We start from the raw sequence: 20,244 nt of genomic DNA, 5'->3' as shown, positions 1-20,244 counted from the left end.
AACACAATCGGAACTTTCTTGAAATCTGGCTTATGATTAGGAAATCTGGTTTCCTGAGTCAGACTCTGTCACTAATTAAAAGTCGCACTGGGGATTTAGCTCAGTGGTGCCGCCGCCTGCCTTGCAAGCAGAAGGTCCCAAGTTTGATGTCCGATACCAAAAACAAGTGACTCCTTAAACATATTTCAGTGTTCTATATCTTGAGCTCATCACCTATACAATAGTTTATGCTAGATTTGTAAGGCTCCAAACAATAAATGAACCTCTTTTACTTTTACTGTACTCAAAAGATTTAATGCTGAGTCCTAGTAAAAAAGAAAAGTCATTACTTCAACTTCTCCAGGACTTAGGCTCTGCTCCAACAGCAGGTCACTGATGGTGATCCTGACACTGCTCCAACCGTGAAGTGCAGGCCCGCTTCTGCTCACCACTACCAAATAGGGACTCACAAGCTAAACCCTGCACCAACTCCAGTGAGGTACTACACGTGACATTTCAGTCACAGCCATCTTAGCTTGTGTAACCGCACTCTACGATGATCATGTAACAACAAAATGGCCTAACAATGCACTCAAGTCACAAAGTATTCTTTTCTTTTTTGGTACCAGGAATCAAACTCAGGACCGTGCGCTTGAGAGGCAGGCATGATGCCACTGAGCTAAATCCCCGGCCCCAGGCACTATGTATTCTCGTCAGTAAGCAAGGTATGACTGACCGTGCTACTAACTAGCTAGCTCAGGATTTCTTTTATCCTAGAGCAGTGGTGGCGTGCCTATGGCTCCTGTGTTACTTGTTCTTCTTTAAAGACAAAAGATGTTATGTATGAGGTTTTTTTCTAAACGAAAACCTCAGTATTCAAGTTTAATCGCAGTGTTGGCACTTCAGGATAAATAGGTAGGTTTTAGGTTGCAGTTTGGGCACTTATCTCAAAAAGGTTCACCATCTCTGTCCTTGGGAATGTTGATCCCCATAGATGGGGGAGAAGTTAATGTAGTAGATACAGTAAAACGATTTTTCTCCCTTTGCGTATTGTACAAAATATACCTTCTTTTAATAAAACAAGAATCAAATCTAAGAAGACTTTAAGGCTTCAATGCTTTTAACAATTACAAATCTTACATAGATGAGCAGTATACATAGTTCAGTAGCATTCATAACAGACCTCAAAACGAGAAAGTTTGAACTAATGATGTGCAAATTACCTGCTCCCAAAATACTCAGTGATTTGACAAGTGCCATAAGGTTTCTTGGCTAAACAAATGTTGGATTGATTAGAAATGCTAAAAGCCCACTGCAGTTCTTTCAGTAAGTCACAAAGAAAATCACCTGTGAAAGGCTGCCAGGGTTCCAACATTGCCAAGCCGTGCCCTTCTGCCTTATGCAGCAGGAGACTTCAGAAGCTGTTGGTCACCTACTGCTGAAAGGAGCTAAGCTCATCGGCATAGGAACATAAACACTGAAAGAAAAGAATTTCACTCTCCAAATGGAGAGGCTATCCTCATTTAATGGCAAAAAATGTTCTTTCTTGGAGCAAGCTACAAAACTCTTTATCAACAGTGAATAATCAATTTTTAACCATGCCCACTCATTTTCATGGACATATCCAGTATCTAAGAGGCCAAGTAAAGCTGAACCCATAGCACTTCAAACAGAAACTAAGACATTTAGGCACTGCAGATGACAAATCAATCAGTTAATCAATCATCAATCTTCTTCAGTGCTATCTAATCAAACTGATGATCTTTAAATGCCACTATAAAGAGAAAGAAGCAGAAGGTTTAATAAGTAATATGGTAGACAAGACTCCATGGTGAATACTAATCCCAGCACTTTGGGAGGTTGAAGCAGGAGGATCACAAGTTCAAGCACAGTTTGGGTAACTTAGCGACTTAAGGAGACCCTGTCTCAAAATTTAAATATTAAAAAGAGCTAAAGAGGCAGCCTAATGTGGTCCAATCCCCAGCACTATTAAAAAAAAAAGAGTAACCTGGTGGGTTAATAGGAAGGACACATCCCAACAACATGTCTCTGAAACCAAATACTGAATATGACAAACACAACTTCCTGATCTCTAAGCCTACTTCTGCATAAAAAATAATACTAATTTATCATTTTAAGATAATGTATGTGATACAAAAATGACTTCCAAATTACTGCATACCAAAAGAAACAACAAAATGTGGATAGTAACATTGGAGAGCTGGGAGGAGAACATAATAGGCAACAGTAACAGAAAACACACAAAATAATATTGAACAGAGGCACATTTGTAAGTGTCCTCTTAAGAAGCTTCTTTCATAAATAGGCTTTAGCCACGGGCCTGTGATCCCAACTACTCGGAAGGCTAAGGCAGGGAATCATTTCAGCCTAGAAATTTGAGAAAATCTGGGCAACATAGTAAAACCCCATGGGGGGGTAATATGTGTATGTGTATATATGTATGTACATAAAATCAGCCCTCACTGATAGAAAAAAGCACTGAATCCTGAAAACTGGCCTTGCTCTGAAGAAATTAAGTTACTATCCCTTACATTCACCAGCAGTGGGAAGCAGAGAGACACCACATCTGTGAACCAGGAGCCCACAAAGTGTGCCTGGCACCCCACCTACAGGCAAATCTGCCCCAACAGCCCACTGTCACAACAGCCTGATACCTCAAGCACAGGCTTTTCCACACTCACTCCTCCAGCAGGGTAGACAGAATTTACTGGACTGAGACAGGACAGCATCCAGTTATCATCAAAGAAGTACCACTTCACAATAGCACTAAACTACAAGGGAGGGCCAGGGATTTAGCTCAGTGGTTCTGTCACCTGCCTCATTAAGCGGAAGGTGCTGAGTTCAATCCCCAGTACCAAAAATAAAATAAAATAAATAAAACTACAAGGGACTACTTAAATAATAATACTGTAGGAAGACATGCAACATTAGAAAAAATGACCTCCTAGGTTCTTACATTAAGAAAAAAATATTTGCTGGGTAGATGTAGAACTCAGCAGAAGAGCACATGTTTATAGCATGTGCAAGGCCCTACAATCACTTCCTGTCCACCTTCCAAAAAGGACACAGTAGAAAATGAGTTTACATTACATGGTTAAAGAAAATATAGGCGGAAGAGGAACCATAAAACTCCATGTTTTTAGAGACCTCAACTCTGTTAAAAGCAAAGTGCATATGAGACTTGGCTTATCAGTCAGTGATGTTTATTAGGGTGTCGTATTGTTTTCTGAGTAACAAGTAGATCAATAAAACAGAAGAGAATATTCTGGGAGCCCAGAAGCAGGCCTATATATCTAAAATCCTTGAAACATAATGCAAGGAGAATTACAAATCATGAAGAAACAACAAATTCAATAAAAGGTGTTGGAATTAGTTTAACATATGGGGAAAAATTAGATCCATACTTCACTCCACTCAAAGACACTCCAAATGTAATGATAATCATAAATATGAATAATAATTTTAAACTATTAGGAAAAATAGGACACAGGCAGAACTTCAAGCAACCACAGAAGCAAAGATTGGATTATGAAGCCACAAGCCCCTAGGAAGACTGAAAACCACCGGCAGCCAAAGGAAAGAAAGCTACTCTCCTAGGGCTTCAAGAAGGAGTTGAGCCTTGCTCATAGCCTGAATCTGAATTTTTGACATTCAGCATTCTGCTACAGATTTCTACCATTTTAAGCAAAAGAAAAAAATACATGCACAAGCACAGACACAATGTGGTACAATATTATATGAAAGAACACACAAATATTACAAAGCAGTTGAAATGAATGAACTAGGCGTGTATGTATTAATGTGGCTAGATGTCAGTAAAGGTAAAAGGCAAAATGTTACACAATAAATATTTCTGGAAATATAAATACATGAATACATAGTAGAACTATAAAAAACACAACCTAGATATGTACAGATTTTTTATAGCAGCTACCTCTTAACAGGAGGTGGAGGGATTGCAATTAACAAGAGGCACAGATGGAAGATTTGGATTCGGATTTAAAGAATACTAGGGACTTCAACATTTAACTACAATAGTTGAAAAAAATTTTAATCTGAAGAAAAATATTAGTATTTAAAATGGCATTTTATGCATTTTATTACAGTATCCTCAGTCCTATTCTGTAATGTATTATTACTGTATTACAGTTTACAGTGCATTAAAAAAAAGCCAGCTGTGGCGGCTCACGCCTGTAATCCCAGCACTTGGGAGGCTGAGGCAGGAGGATTGCTGTGAGTTCAAGACCAGCCTGGGCTACATAGTGAGTTCCAGGTCAGTCTCAATTGTGCAGTGAGACCCTGTCTCAAAAAAAAAAAAAAAATTTAGGGTTGGGGTAAACAGTTCTAAATACACAGGTTCCATGCAGTTCAGGTCATAAAAGTATCCAGTATTTATTTGAAAGTTTATATAATCATGATATCTATACTCTTGCTTCTACAGGCAGATACCCTCCCAGTTGTAAACAAACAAAATATAAACCTATTTTGGAACTCCTAAACTTCTGTACAAAGTACTTATGTAGCAATGGAGAGAACAAGACCTCTTGTTTTGTACTAAACAAGAATTCTAGTCTTTAAGAAAGGACAAAGGAAGAAAGAAGTTCCACAATGGCTATAGACTACTAATGCTTTCATCACAATTTGTAATGGCACAAAAATATATACTTTAATATGCTGAAAAATGCATTACATTTGATATAAAAAAAAAACATGATAGGGGCCGGGTATTTAGCTCACTGGTGCCGCTGCCTGCCTCACAAGCACAAGGTCCTAAGTTTGATCCCTAGTACCAAAAAATTGAAAATAAAAAAATAGGGCTAAGGATTTAGCTCAGTAGCACTGTGCCTGCCTTGCAAGCGCAAGGTCCCGAGTTCTGTCCCCAGTACCACAAACATAAATAAACAATTCTTAAAAATATGCTATGCAGTTCAATATGCACTTTGCATTATCAACATTTTGTGGAAAGCATCTCAAATTGAATATAATCACAAAGTAATAATAACCATCACTGTATTCAAATCCCATCAAAAAATCAGAAAACAAAACAAACTTTTGTTATATGGAGGTATTCTTCAAATAGCTTAACCTCACCAAACCTCAGTTTCCTGTAAGACAAGCACACCACCATGCCTCTCACAAAAGACTATGCGGACTGGGCCGGAGATTTAGCTCAGTGGCACCACCCTTGCCTTGCAAGCACAAGATCCTGAGTTCAATCCCCGGTACCAGAAAAAAGAAAGATTATGGGGACCAAATAAAATAAATAACTTCAATTGACCCACAGGTCTACTGTTTTAGAAGTGCAGAGAAAGAAGAAATCTCCAACACATGTGGAGCACAAATGGCAGAGTGGTATAGCTAAGTGAGGAAGACAAGCTTCAACTGACCACCAAGGGAACAATTAAAACAGATTTAGAAAACAACAACCATAATGTAACCAAATAAGAAATGAGTCTCTTTCTAATCTAAACACACAAAGCTTTAAACACTGACATTTTAAACATTGACATACAGCAAAATAAATACAAAAGCAACAGTTTCAAGATGTGGTTGTTTTGACATTAAAAAAAAAGGTGAAACATGATGATCTAACTGAGTATATAGACGTAACACAGAGCCAGGTGTGATGGCACACGACTGTAATCCCAGCACTTGGGAGGCTGAGGCAGGAGGATCACTGTGAGTTCAAGACCAGCCTCGCTACATAGTGAGTTCCAGGTCAGTCTCAACTACATAGTGAGACCCCTGCCTCAAATAAATAGATAGATAGATAGGTAGATAGATAGATAGATAGACAGACAGACAGAGACAGACAGACAGACGTAGAGCAGAAAACAAGCATATTGTGAAAGCAGGAATGTCAGAATGGTGAACTGTTTCCCCCCAAAATTGCTTTTATCCCCTTTAAACCTACTCCATGGAACAGTCATTCTTATTTGTCTCAGTTCACAAAAGAGGTGACCTTGGTGATAGTTAACCAATTATCCACACAAATCAACAGAGTAGTCAGCAGGGCTAAGAGCTAGAAAGAGCTTACATCCGTAACATTGCTATAATCACTGGTTCATTCTTTCTTCCTCTTTGGGGGGGGGGGGTTGAGACAAGATCTTTTATGTATTCCAGATGCTCAGAACTCCTTATGTATAGCACAAGCTGGCCTTGAACTTGCAGTGATCCTCCTGCTTCATCCACCATGCCCAGCCGTAATGCCTTTCTAATTAGACAAGTAGCAAAACCAAAACCTCAAAATTTCAGAAAGCATCTTACCAAGGTGATGTCTCGGGAAGCAGCAGCTGCGCTCATGTGCAAGCTCGGCTGCCTCACAGAGCTGCTGCAATCGAGGGCTCGAGCAAATGTCCCAACAGCACTAAAGAAAACAAGCACAAAGAGGAAACATTATGCTTCTGATTTTGTTTTAAAAAACAAATTTGAGCACTGAATGAAAAGGTGTGAAAGAAAAGGCAAATAAGTTGTTGGATGTTTGAGAATCAAATGAAAAGTATTCTTTATGAGATTTGATATGAGCTGAACAATCACAATTTGAAAATCAAATGTTCCAAAACCTAAAACTCTACTGAGCATATGCAAGTGGAAAATTCCACATCCTGAAGTTTTTCATATAAAAAATTACTGAAAACATTGCAATATATATGCAGTGTATATGAAGCATAAAACAGTTTTCTTATTTACACTTGGGACCTATCCCCAAGGTATCTCCTTATGTATATGTACATATTCCAAAATTCAAAAATTGAAATCTGAATCCCCAGTACCAAAAAATAATAATAAAAAAAATGAAATCTGAAACACTTTTTGTTCCAAGCATTTGGATAAGAGACACTATTCTGAAACTGACAAGTCAATTTACTACCTATAGAGGTTAATTTTAACTAAATCAAGGAAAAATAACCGAGTGGACATAAAGGAGGAAGAGGAGATCTATTATAAAATGCCACTGAGGGGCTTGGGCATATAGCTCGGTGGTGCCGTGCCTGCCTGGCAAGCACAAGGTCCTGAGTTCAATTTCCAGTACACACACACACCACTGAATAAATCATTTAGTATCAAATTGCTCAAAAAGTGCAAATCATGACCTGCTCCTTCCCAAATCATGAAATCCCAATAACGCTTTTTCCCTTAGTATGACACATCATTAGCTAGCAATCCCTTCCTATGATAACTCAATATATAACAGACTTCTATTAAATCCTCTTTTAAAAGGGAAGGCAATTTCCACCACGTTGATTTTCACTTATAACAATTTGGAAGGACTTGCTGTAATGCAGAGCAGCACCTTAACCTCAAGAAGTACATGAAGATAAGACTTCCTGCTTATTGTCCACATTTTAGCTGAAAAGATATTTTCAGCACTTCAATTAAAATAACATACCCTCAAAATTACCCACAATTACACTTTAGTCATCACAAAGTGAGTACACTCAGAAACAGAAAGCAAACAGCCCCAGAACACTTTTATGTACCATCTCATCTCCTATTCTCATCTTCCTTCCCAACAGGGATCACTATCCTGGATTACAACACCACTTATTAGTTTTGCTCACACAGTAAGGATACTTTTTTTAATGTTCAGCTTCCTTAGTTTAAAATTATGTTTGCAGAGTCATCGATATTGTCAAATGGAGCTATTATTATATATTCATTCATTTTCCTTGCTATGGAGCATTGTTTTGGGTCCCAAACTCTCCACAGCCTCCTACACTCCTGATCAACAGTACATGCTGTTTCCGGATGAATAATGCCACTAATGCCATGGGAGTACACATTTGTATGCATTTCTGCTGAGTGTAATTTTTAGAAGTGAAACTCAAGGGATGTGCATTAAATGATAGTGCTGTGGACTCCCAAAATTTGTGGGAGTTATGTTCCTAGAACATCTGTGAATTGAGAAAAACCCCAAATTTCAGATATGGTGAGAAAAAATGCCCATAAATTCCTATTTTTATAGTTTAAACCCCAAGAATGCTATGTCTCCTGCAGTTATACAATTTAACTTAATAAAATATTGTACTAATATAGCCTTAGAATGTGCAGGGCATTTTGGCACCATTTTAGGGATCTTAGAGCTTCAAGGAGAACAAAACTGAGAACACTCAAGATAGCTACATGCAGTAGAGCAACCTGTTATGAATGCTGGTATAGCTGCTGGAGATGGATTACAGGAAGCAGCCAATCAGCAGCAAGGAGAACTGAATAAGGCTCTCCTACCTACTAGCTACTTGCAAACTTTCTGTCAAAAGCACAATTGCAGAGGATATTTGTAGTTGTCAAGACATGGTGGTGGTGGTGGTGGGAGGTGTTTACAGGACCAATTATTAGGTGTTTTTGTTTTGCTGTTTTGTTCGTTGGTTGATTTTTTGAGAAAAGGGTCTATGTAGTTCAGGCTGGCCTTGAAATCACTCTGTAGCACAGGCTGACCTCGAACTCACAGGAATCCTGCCTGTGCCTCTTCACTGCTTACATCACAGGCATGTGCCACCCTGTCCAGGTATTAGTTAGGTTCTAAGGAAAATACCTCAAAAGAACTGAGGTGCAAACCCTCAATGACAACGTTGTATGGGTATACTGTAAATACTTTGCCAAAGCAGCTGGACCAGCTTATAGAAATACAAACTGGGTATGAGAATACTGGCTGTTTTATATCTTCATTACTCCCTGGCACTTTAAAATTTGGCCTTGCCAGGGGTGATGGCACACATCTGTAATACAGTACTGGGGAGGCTGAGGCCAGCCTGGGATACATAGTGAGTTCAAGGCCAGCCTGAACTGTGTATAGCAAGATTCTGTATCAAAACACCAACAATCGGCTGGGGATTTAGCTCAGCAGGTTTGGTGGCCTGCCTTGCTAGCGCAAGGACCCAAGTTCAATCCCTGGTACCAAAAAAAAACAAAACAAAACAAAACACCAACAATCAATAAATAGTTGGTCTGGGCCAGGTATGGTGGCACAGGCCTGTGAGTCCAATACTTGGGAAGCTGAGGCAGGCTCTAGGCAGTCAAGTCCAGCCTGGGCTACATAGTGAGTTCAAGCCAACTTGACGTACAAAGTGAGACCCTGTCTCAAAAAACAAAAGCAAGGACTGGGGATTTAGCTCAGTGGTTCCCCCACCTGCCTGCAAGCACAAGGTCCCTTGTTCTATACCCAGTACCAAAAAACCCCACAAAACCCCAAAATTAAACAAAAGCAAGCTGGACATGGTGCCACACACCTATGATCACAGCACTTGGGAAGCTGAGGCAGGAGGATCACTGTGAGTTAAAGGCCAGACTGGCTACACAATGAGTTCAAGACCAGCCCAAACTGCAAAGCAAGGCCTGGTCTCAAAAAAACAAAACAAAATTGGCTTTAATTTATATTTACCAGATTATTTTTCAAAACAAATATTGCCAGAAAAAAGATACAAGATACATTCCTCAGTAACCCTCATTCTAGCTTAAAGGAAAAAGAAAACATATAGTACTTGGCAATCAGAAAAAAGGGACCAGGGATCTAGCTCAGTAGTTCTGCTGCCAAGGTGCTGAGTTCGATCCCCAGAATCTCAAAAAAAAAATAAAAAGGAAAAGGAAAAAGGGCCAGGAATTTAGCTTAGCAGCACCTCACCTGCCTCAAAAGGGCAAAGTACTTACTGAGTTAGATCCCAGGTACAAAACACACAAACAATGCAAATTAAATATGATAATTTCATTATCTCCTAAACAATGTAAAATTCAGAATCCTTTTTTGGAGTCTCTAGCCCAGGGGTTCCACCTGCAGTTCATTTCTATTTCTAAATCTACAGAAAATAAACTTCTGCTCATTCATTATCTCAAGCAAAGAGGGAAAAGGTGGGCCAGCCAGGCTGAACTCTCAAAGGAATGTCCTAGGCTTAGCAAGAGGTCTTATGCATGTGTAGAGACAAGTGAGAAGAACCTGATCTACACATTTCTGCTGATTTTTGAATCTAGGAAAGCCCTGTCCAGAGCAAAGGAAACCATTGAATACATGGAAATTGAGATGTTGAATTTCATCATTATACATTTCTGTTTTCAGAAGGCTGAAGCAAAAACATTGTGAATTCAAGGACAGCCTGCACTACAAAGGAAGTTCAAGGCCAACCTAGCTGCACAGTGAGACCCTGCCTCAAAACAACTCAAGAGACTGAGGCAGGAGGATCACTTCAAGTTCAAATGCAATCCTGGGATACATAGTGGATTCAAGGTGAACATGAACTACAGAGTGAAAAAATTTGTTGTTCTCACTATTCAGGAAAAAATGAAACTTATTGTCATTTAAAACTGATATACTGATAATGATAACAAATTGTACTTTTAGGAGGTGACATAATATATACAGTATTAAGCTTTCTTACATAACTAGAAAAATAATAATATAACCAATAGCAGGATAAACTACAAAGAATGGAAAATACATATACCTATAAATTATATCATAAAAAGAAAAAATATTTCTTGATTGGCTAATTCCATACTCACCGGGCTACAACTAAAAACTGGTCAATCTGTCGGTCCGTAAGTGGGCTATTTGGATCCCAAACTTTAACCTCCAATTTCGACTGTTCCCTCTCATCTGATTCTCCTGCCCAAGAATAAAGGAAATGGAACACTGTTACACAAAGCACACTGTCACTGACAGCTGGTGACTACGGTCTCCACAATACTGGAAGAGCTTCAGTGTAAGGTAAACAGTCAGTTTGGTACATTCTTTCAGACAGCAGATATATAAAACCTGGTAAAGTGATCCCTGATGATGACAGAACAGACCAACCACGTGGCATCTGTGTTAGCTCACATGTCCCAAGTACTTGGGCAAGGCACCAAGCTCATGCTAAGGAGTAAGAAGATGAAATAGCACCCCTGCCACGAGACACTTGGCTACAGTAAAATGTAGGCATCAATGTATGTGATACAAAGGCAATGCCAGAGATATGTTACAAATATGACTGTAAGAATCCAAAGATTAGAGAAATAATTCCAGGCTAACTAGGAAACAACAAGAACTGATGGGTATGAACCCGGCATGATGCTGCGCTCTTGTAATCCCAGATGCAAAGTACTGTGGGCAGGAGAAACAAAAGTTCAAAGCCACCCTGGGCAACTCAGTCAGGTCTTCTCTCAAAATGAAAAGGACTTGGAGGGCCAGGGATTTAGCTCAGTGGTTCTGGTGCCTGCTTCACAAGTGCAAGCACACTGGTACAAAAACAAAAAACAAAAATAAATAAATAAATAAAAAGAGCTTGGAATGTAGTCAGCGTTACAGCACTTGCCTAGAACATGTGGGCCCCAGGGTTTATTCTCCAGAACCACCAAAAAAGAAAAACAAAAACTGAAGGGTTTGAACAAACTGGCATGAGAAGAGGACTTAAAAATGAAACTATAAACACAGTCATGAGATATTAAAATGGAAGAGAGAAAAACAGCACTTTTTGTCTGGAGGACAATAAGGGGAATGAGAAGAGATCACGATCTGAACATGTTATTAAAGACTAAAGATTCTGCATAGGTTTTCTTTTCTTTTAACTTTTTTTTTCTAAGACAGGACTCCAGTAAACTGGCCTTGAATCCTCCTGCCTGAGCTTCCCAAGCAGCTAGAATCACAGGCACATATCACCATATCCAACTCACTGTATATTGATTTTCTGAACAGACTTTATTTGGAGGTAATGAGAAGCCCTGGCTTTTTCAGTAAAGCAGTTAACAAGACCAGAACAAAACTTCAAACGTCGTACTTACCACTGATACTGATTTGCTCTGAAGAGATACCTAATGAAGTCAGAAATATCAAACTCTTATAAAAGTTCCACCTGGAAGTAATGAGGGCTGAAAGGTGACAGTGGTAACAGCAAAAAAAGATTCAGGAATGCCAGCAACACAGGTGTTGTACAGGGTTGACTTTTGTGAGCTGTACCAATACAGTGGCATTAACAGAAAAAAAGAACTCATACAGGAGGTGAGGGCCAAGGAAAGACACTAGAATGCAGGATGCTTTGTTTTAGAGTATCTCACAAGAAGGTATCACTGATACCTTTTAGGCAGGAATGATAACGAAAGGATACTAATAGAAAACAGACTTGTGGGTCAACTGGAATTTTGCTTTACAGCTAAGGGTTCTACTAGGCTACGAGCTCCCTGATGAGAGTAAATGGTTTTGGCTTTGTTTTGGTTCTGATCACTGCATCTGTAATAACAGAGAGAATGCCTCATGCTAACCAACATCACAACATAAAGCCAAAAAATTCCCTGACTGACAAACCCAGTCTATGGGACGCATGGTGGAGGAGCAAGTACACATCAGTAGAATGGGAGAGGACAGAATTAGGTGCTACTACCCCCATAGGCTCCAAGTCGGGCAGTGCTGGGAGGCTGGACAGCTGCTCAAAGGCAGGCAGGCAGGTAGCAGGAGGGCTGGCTGCCACTCCCAGCCCAAAACAACACAAGCAGGAAGTAAGACCCAACAAATGTGAACCCATTTCAGTTTTCATACCTTTGTTACATATCAACTCTTTGTATCTTAAAAAAAATACATTTATATAAGATAATAAAGGTAAAAAAATGAAATAATGATAAAAATAACTTCTACAGGGGCTGGGAGTCTGGCTCACTAGTACAGAACTTGCCTAACATACAAGAGGCTCCCAGTTCAAGCCGCAACATGGGAAAAAATAGGATTAAGAAAATAAATGTAACTTTTATAAATAAATAAATGTTCTTAAGTAATGGATGACACAGTGGTAGTCAGGGTTTAGCCCCTTCTTTTATATTCTGCAGAATTTAATATTTACTACTCCAATTTGAGTTAAACTGATAAACTTTGACTCCATCCAATGGATTCTACAGCATATAGCACATATAGAGTTTAGTGTAAGAATTCTAAATGACCTTGCTGCAAATAATAAAACACTCCTGAATGCCCTCATACTAATAACAAAATATAGGCAATGCTAGAGAACAAAACATAGTAACAACAACAACAAAGGCATATAGAAATATTCTGTGAAATAGCTGTACTGTAGATTAAATAGAGATCTCATTTTGGATTCAGTAAATTATTATATTCATATCACAGTCTGATCATCTCTTCACAGGGGAAATACTGCCAAGCTCTTGAAGTAACTTACTTATAATTTACAAAAGCCAGCAGCAATCTTTGGAATAGCCCTATAACAGTAGTTATGTATTTCATGCTCTGGTTATGTCTATTCTAGACACTGTAATAATCTTACTTCTCTTTTCTGTTTTATGAGTAATCAGGACAACATCATCAAAAAATCCAGCCCAGGGCAAGGGATTTAGCTCAGTGGTGTGACCACCAGCCTTGCAAGTACAAGGTCCTGAGTTTGATCTCTGGTACCAAAAATGAAAAAAAAAAAAAAAAAAAAAAAAAAAAAAAAATACAGCCCATAAAGTCTCCCAAACTTCTGAATTCCTATAAATGTATTACCAACTAACTACATGACTACATTTTTTGCTTCAAAGGTGCTTGGTGAAATGTTTTTATGTTAGTCCTAACCCTCCTCTGGCTATATTTTAAGATTTCTAGAAAATTCTGACACTGCGCTTTTTTAGTATATCCCCCTTAATGGAACCTAAGAGTGTTCACATGCTCTAAAGAACTAAGGCAATGGGGCCGGGGATTTAGCTCAGTGGTTCCGCCACCTGCCTCGCAAGCACGAGGACCCAAGTTCGATCTCCAGTACCAAAAAAAGAAAGAAAAGAAAAAGAACCAAGGCAATATCACACTGTCATCCTAGAGGCCCTTTCCTGAACAAGTGAAATACTCTTTGTCCTAAATACAACTCATTTCCTTTGTACCAACCATCACAGGATTGTATTTATTATGCTACATTTAATGCAGAAACACACAAGGATGTCATATTTATCACTATTTTTGTTCAGTACTGTGTCGAAAATTCTGGCCAATGTAATAGGACATGTATCAAACAAATAAGTTAGAACAGTGCCATCATAAAAATGAATATAGAAACTCTGGCATTTTAAACCACTACTACTACTACTAATAATAATTTTTTTAAAATCACATTCATCCAGGTGTAGTGGCACACACCTGTAATCCCAGCACTCGTGAGGCTGAGGCAGAAAGATCACTGTGAGTTCAAGACCAAACTGGGCTACATGTGAGTTCCAGGTCAGTCTTAACTACATAGTGAGATCCTACAAAAAAAAAAAAAAAAAAAAAAAAATTACATTCAGGGCAGGAGATTTAGCTCAGTGGTCCACCACCTGCTTCGCAAGTGTAAGGTCTTGAGTTTGGTCCCCATTACAAAAAAAAAAAATCACATTCATTGTCACAAAAAATAAAACACTAAGAAATAAAATTAATTGTAGATGGGGAGGGCAGGAGGGGGTGAAGGGAGGGAAGAGGTAAGGGGAAAAAATGAGAATCAAGACTTCTCATGTAGAGGTACAAGATCCCAACATGAATGTAACTGTACCGTATCCCTAAAATGTACCAATAAACTCAATTAAAGCTGAAAAAAAAAAGAAATAAAATTAAAGGTTTACATAAAGCAATTAAATGTTCAAAGAAAAGATTTGAGTAAAGAGCAAAGACAAGTTTTAATGATTTCATTTTTATACGAGTATCTCACTATATTAAATATGTAAGAATTTAGTTTTGGAGTTGGGTGTTAAGTGGAACATGTCTATAATCCTAGCCCTTAGGAGGCTGAGGCAGGAGGACCACTGTGAATTTGAGACCAGCATGGGCTACATAATGAGTGTTAAGGCCAACCTGAACTACCGCAAGACCCTGACTCAAAAAAAGAATTTAGTTGGAGGGTAAAAGAGTTGACACATGCCTGTAATCCTACCTACTTGAGTGGCTGAGGCAGGAAGATCACAAGATCCAGCCCAGCCTAGACTATACAAGAAGTTCAAGGCTAGCTGGGACTCTGGAGTAAGACCCTATCTCAAAAAACACACACAAGGGTGGGGATGTAGCTCAGTGGTTCTGGCCTGCCTCACAAGCAACAAGGACCTGAGTTCAATCCCAGGTACAAAAAAAAAACAAAACCAAAAACCCACACACAAGAGCCAGGGATTTAGCTCAGTGGTGCCGCCACCTGCCTTGAAAGGGCAAGGTTCCAATTTGATTTCCAGTATCAAAAATAAAAAAAAAAAAAAAAGCTTTTTGTTTTGTTTTGTTTGTTCTGGGGATCGAACTCAGGACCTTATGCTTGCAAAGCAGGTAGCAGAACCATTGAGCTAAATCCCCGGCCCGTGCTCCCTAGCTTTGATCGCCAGTACAAAAACAAAACAAAAAATTAAAAGGGCCCCCCAAAATTAAAAAACAAGTTAATTTTATAAGTGAATAAAATGACTTTAATAATCTATAAATTGGGCCAGGGATTTAGCTCAGTGATTCTGCTGCCTGCCTCCCAAGTGTGAAGCCTCGAGTTCAATCCCTGGTACCCACCCCCCCGCCAAAAAAAACTATAAATCAAAGAGGGTTATTATCAAAATAAAAAAGAATTAAACTGAATGGAGAACAACAATAATCAAAACAATGTTGGGCTAAGAATGTAGCTCAAAGGTTGAAGATTTGCTTAGCCTATGCAAGGCCTTGTTTCAATCGCCAGTACCACTAAAAAAAGTTGATTACAAATGCAGAAATAACTAGAGTGTCTAAGAGTGCATATTTGAAATTTAAGTACTATTGTGATTATGTAAATGTTAACCAACACTTATTCAACACTTAGTCTATCCCAAGAACCAATGGTCATGGCGACAAGGGTATTCAGCAGCATCCCTGGTGTGTACCCCCCCTTTCAAATATGGGAGGAAATTTCTTCATAGCTCGTCTCAAAGCTTTCGCATTTCGTTTTAACACAGTACAAAATGACACAGATTTTGAGGCCACTACATCAACTACTGCTTGCATTAGAGATAGGCACTTTTGTAGAATTCCCACCTTTTTTACTTAAACTCTCTATAACATTTTTCTTTTGTTGGGAAAAGCCTCCTGTGAACTGACACAATTTCTATTTTCTCTATTGACATTTCCTGTTTACTAACTATAGCTGAGTGAATTCCAGTTTTTAAATGTGCTACAGCAAAAGATATATTAATTCACTTTTTGGGGGGAGGATCAGGGATAGAACTTAGGACCTTATGCTTACAAGTGGGGTGCCATGAAGCTAAATCCACATTCCTTCCTTATTCTCAGAGATAGCTCCTGAAATTCCCAATCACTAGCGACTATTATTTAATCAGCAGCAGTAGATGTTCAGAGGTGCATGTGGTGATCATGGTATATGTGTAAAGGAGATAAATACCTTTTGCGGTGCATTTGGCAAAGTGCCCAGCACTTGTTAGCTGTGACTATCTCTTCCCTGGCCACTTTGTCTACTGCTGCTGATTAAATAACAGTGGTTCCAGCACCTACCTTGCAAGCACAAGGACCCAAGTTCTATCCCTGGTACCAAATTCATTCATTCATTCATTCATTCATTCATTCTAGTACTATATCTAAATTAATTCAAAATTTCTCACCTATGGCATCTTTTTCCTATGGAAGAATCTGTAGGTTTACCTAAATTTAAAGCAAGATGTAAAAATCTCTAGTTCTTTAGGTTCTGTTAGATGATTGGTAGCCATAAGTGAATTTTAAAACTACAAAGCAACAAAAAGGACTTTTCATAAGCAAAAAAATGACAAAACAATCTTTCAGAATCCATCAAGACATGTTCACAAGAAAGCCAGCCTGTATCGTATTCTGGCTTAGTGCTGCTGCTGGGGCCACCTACCCGAGACAGGTAATTCTAGTCTTATCTCCCATGCCAATAAAAATTGGAATCTGGCCATTAGGTAAAATATACCTTTTGAGACTATCAAAAGGTTAGTAAGCAGACTGCACCTAGTCCTAAGTATCTGTCTCTTGATATGATATTTTCTATACTGTGTCATTTTCCTACAACCAAGTACTATCAACATATGGATGTTTCTGTGATGTGTCTGCTTTTCAAGTGTGATTTACTGGTACACCTACTGGGGTCCTACTATACTTTCTGTCTGGATGATCCCCCAAAGCCTCATTTGCCGAGATGAGGCTTTTGGAAGGTGAATGGATTATGGAGGCTTATGGCTGGCTTCTTGTTATAAGGTAAGGAGCTGGACAGTGGCACAAATCTGTAATCCCCGCTCTTGGGAGGCTGAGGCTGGAGGATCACTTGAGTTCAAGGCCAGGCTAGGCTACATAGCAATTTCAAGACTAGTCTTAACAACATAATGATACCCTATCTCAAGGGCGGGGGTGGGGGGACAAGGTGGGGGAACAGTGTCAGAAGAGGCAAGATCACTGAGAACGGGGCCTAGAAGAGTTCAACTCCTTGCCTGGATCCTCCTGTCACTCCGCTTCCTATCTACCAAGCCTTGAGCAACTCTCCTCTGCCATGACCCTCCGCCATGCCACCCACCGTTGAGCCAGCTGCTATGGACTGAAACCTCTAAAACCTGTGAGCCAAAATAAACTGTTCCTCCTTTAATTTATTGGTACCTACTTTTGAGTCCAGATGAGAAGTAAAGTGATTAAGACATGCTCCTACTTATCCTCTCTCCTCAAAATAAATTAGATAGGGGGGAAAGAAAAAGGCTGGTTTTCTTGCCTGTTTTTTGTTTTTCAGTGCTGGGGGTTGAACCTAGCCAGGTCCTTCTACATGGTAGGCAAGCACTGTACCACTGAGCTGCACCCCAATCCAGAAGGCGACTCTTTGAACCTTTCCTCTAGTTGACTGCTTGAATGTACAAAGAACCAATTTGGATACCCTAAATGCTTCAGGATACAGTAAGGATACAAAATGATTGCTTCATTTTTTAATTTTAAAAATATATAGCATATTTCTCTAAAATCGACAAATGTATTTTTCATAAAAAATGAATGCACAAAAATAAAGCCAAAAAGTTATAAACTTAAAAATAAACTTAAGAAATATTATAAAACCTATATGACTAAAACAGTATTTTTAAAAAGAACTCTCACTCCCACAATATTCACAAGTAGTCTTGAAGAAAAAGAAATTTGTTTCTGGTTAGGGCTTCTCAACATGATCAAAATGTCTGTTCTCCCTGGGCTAACTTACAAATTATCTGCAACTATAGCAAGAGTAGGAAGGAGGTCCCTTTCTTCCTGGTGCTAGTCAAACGCATGATAAAGTTTACTGGGAAGATAAGCAATAGGTAAGAGAACACTGAGAAGAGTGAGCTGTGACAAGGACTGGTCTTAAGGGGCACCACTGCATACTGCTTATCCTCTGTAATTAAACAGGTAGGCACAAGTGCAAGAACCCGCAGGCCCGTGGAGACACAGAGAAATCACTGAACGAGGCTCAAATACCACTCAGTATTTTAATATGACCACAATCTTCCAACAAAATCAGAATCCTAATGAAATCTGAAGGGAAAAAACTGACAAACTAATGATAAACAACATTAAGGAAAAACATTTTCAGATGAGATCTTTCCCCAGGAATTTTTGAAGAGCAATAACGGGAAAATCTTGCTCTTATAAGAGGCAGATAAATAAGGATCTATCACACAATGAGTGAAACAATGCACAGATTATAAATTGTATAGTTCTCTAACCATCTAGAAGAACATATTAAATTAATAACAGGTTAATAGCATTTAAAGGATGATACAATAGAGTACTACTTTTTGTTTCTAGTATAAATGCAATTTCTGACACATTTTGTGCTGTTTCGAGTAAAATTAATTTTATGATTGAAAAATGGGGAAAGGCAAGACAGTATAGTACAGCCTCTTGTTATGCTAGGCTACAAAAGGACACAAATTCACCAAGCACTAATGTGCAGCTTATCTGGCAGGTTCACACAGGGTGTGGAGGTGGGGCACTGGCCAGAAGCCAGCACAGTGTAATCCTCTGAACCCACAGTGCACCAGGGCACCACAGGAGACTCAATGGGGTCTGCTCCCCCTTGTCCATAGCAACCTGACTCCTTGTTTTACTTACGGTCATGCTGTACATTATTTCATTTTTAAAAAGCATACTATTGCCTAAATAAACCACTCACACATGGACGACCTCCAACAGAAACATTATCTTAAAAGTAAATGTGGGCTGGGGATTTAGCTCTGTGGTGCCACCACCTGCCCGGCAAGTGCAAGGACCTGAGTTCAATACAGGCTACCAACAACAAAAAAATAAATGTGCACTGGTTATTGAAGTGCAAGATCTACTATGTTAAAGAATATACAGTCACATTTCCTAAATGCAAAGGCTGCCATATACAGAGCTCACATAAGTCACAAGCTGTTAAGAATGGTATTACCTACAAAATAAACCTCAACTATAGGTCCTTTGTGAGGACTGTAGAACTGCAAGCTTGATGCACACCTAGGCTTATGCTCAGTGCCCCAGAGGAACTCAGGATCAATAGCTCAGGCAGTTCCCCCTTATAAAAGCCAAACAATAAAAACAGTGTAAAAGATTATGAGAATGACATGGCCTGGAGAGTTGAAAGGAAGGGATTACAATTCAGAGAATAGTAACCAAAGGCTTCTGGGACATGCATACATGTACAGAGATGGACTCTCTGAATTACCTAGGGTAACACACACTTGTCAAATACTCCCAGAAACTGTATGTGAAAAGGGGGAAGGGTTTATTTGAAATAAATTATAAATTAAAATAAGAAAAATATTCACGTACAAATAAAACTTAGAAGACAATTTGGCATTTTCTACAAAATCAAAACACATGAGGCTTATGATTTAGCTATTTACATCTAGGAACGTATTTTCCAGTTATATCTGCAAGTGCACAGTGATTCATTATACAAGAGAATATTCAATGTAGCACAGTTTATAAAATTTAAAAACCAAGTGTTTAAATGAAATAATGTTCACTGAAAAAAGAAGGGAAAGTATTAGTCAAGAGTGCGGGAACTCTAATAAACATTGTTGCTGTGGGATGTAGCTCAGCGATAGAATATTGCCTACTGTGCACAAGGCCTGGGTTCCATCTCCAGAATCATAGAAAGAAAATAAAAGGATATGCCATTTCACTTCCAGGGAGTTATATTGAAATACATCTACCTCCCAAATGTATGTATACCTTATCTGCCAGAATCATTTGTAATATCATAAAAAAGCAAACACCTATACAGGAGACTAGAAAAGGAAACTATGGTGCAGCCAAAGAAACACAAGAACAATCACTTAACAGTCACTGTGAAGTCTATCCTTAAAAAA

At 38.9% G+C, this 20,244-nt stretch overlaps 1 protein-coding gene across 8 annotated transcripts in view; it reads right to left on the bottom strand.

The window, feature by feature from the left end:
• Positions 1 to 20,244, bottom strand: part of Mta3 (metastasis associated 1 family member 3) — a 214,369-nt gene that overhangs the window by 60,194 nt on the left and 133,931 nt on the right. For all 8 annotated transcript variants that reach the window (XM_010621509.2, XM_010621506.2, XM_010621508.2 and 5 more), the window contains exons 7-8: positions 10,492 to 10,594; positions 6,268 to 6,367 (exon numbers count right to left, since the gene is read on the bottom strand). In XM_010621509.2, the coding sequence (XP_010619811.1) occupies positions 6,268 to 6,367; positions 10,492 to 10,594 (203 nt within the window). The remainder of the gene's footprint in view (positions 1 to 6,267; positions 6,368 to 10,491; positions 10,595 to 20,244) is intronic.

This window comes from Fukomys damarensis, unplaced genomic scaffold (genome assembly GCF_012274545.1).
Source record: "Fukomys damarensis isolate Sample0158 unplaced genomic scaffold, DMR_v1.0_HiC HiC_scaffold_2, whole genome shotgun sequence".
Classification (NCBI taxonomy): Eukaryota; Metazoa; Chordata; class Mammalia; order Rodentia; family Bathyergidae; genus Fukomys; species Fukomys damarensis.
Note: the sequence above shows the minus strand (reverse complement) of the source record. Positions and strands in the feature narration are given on the sequence as shown.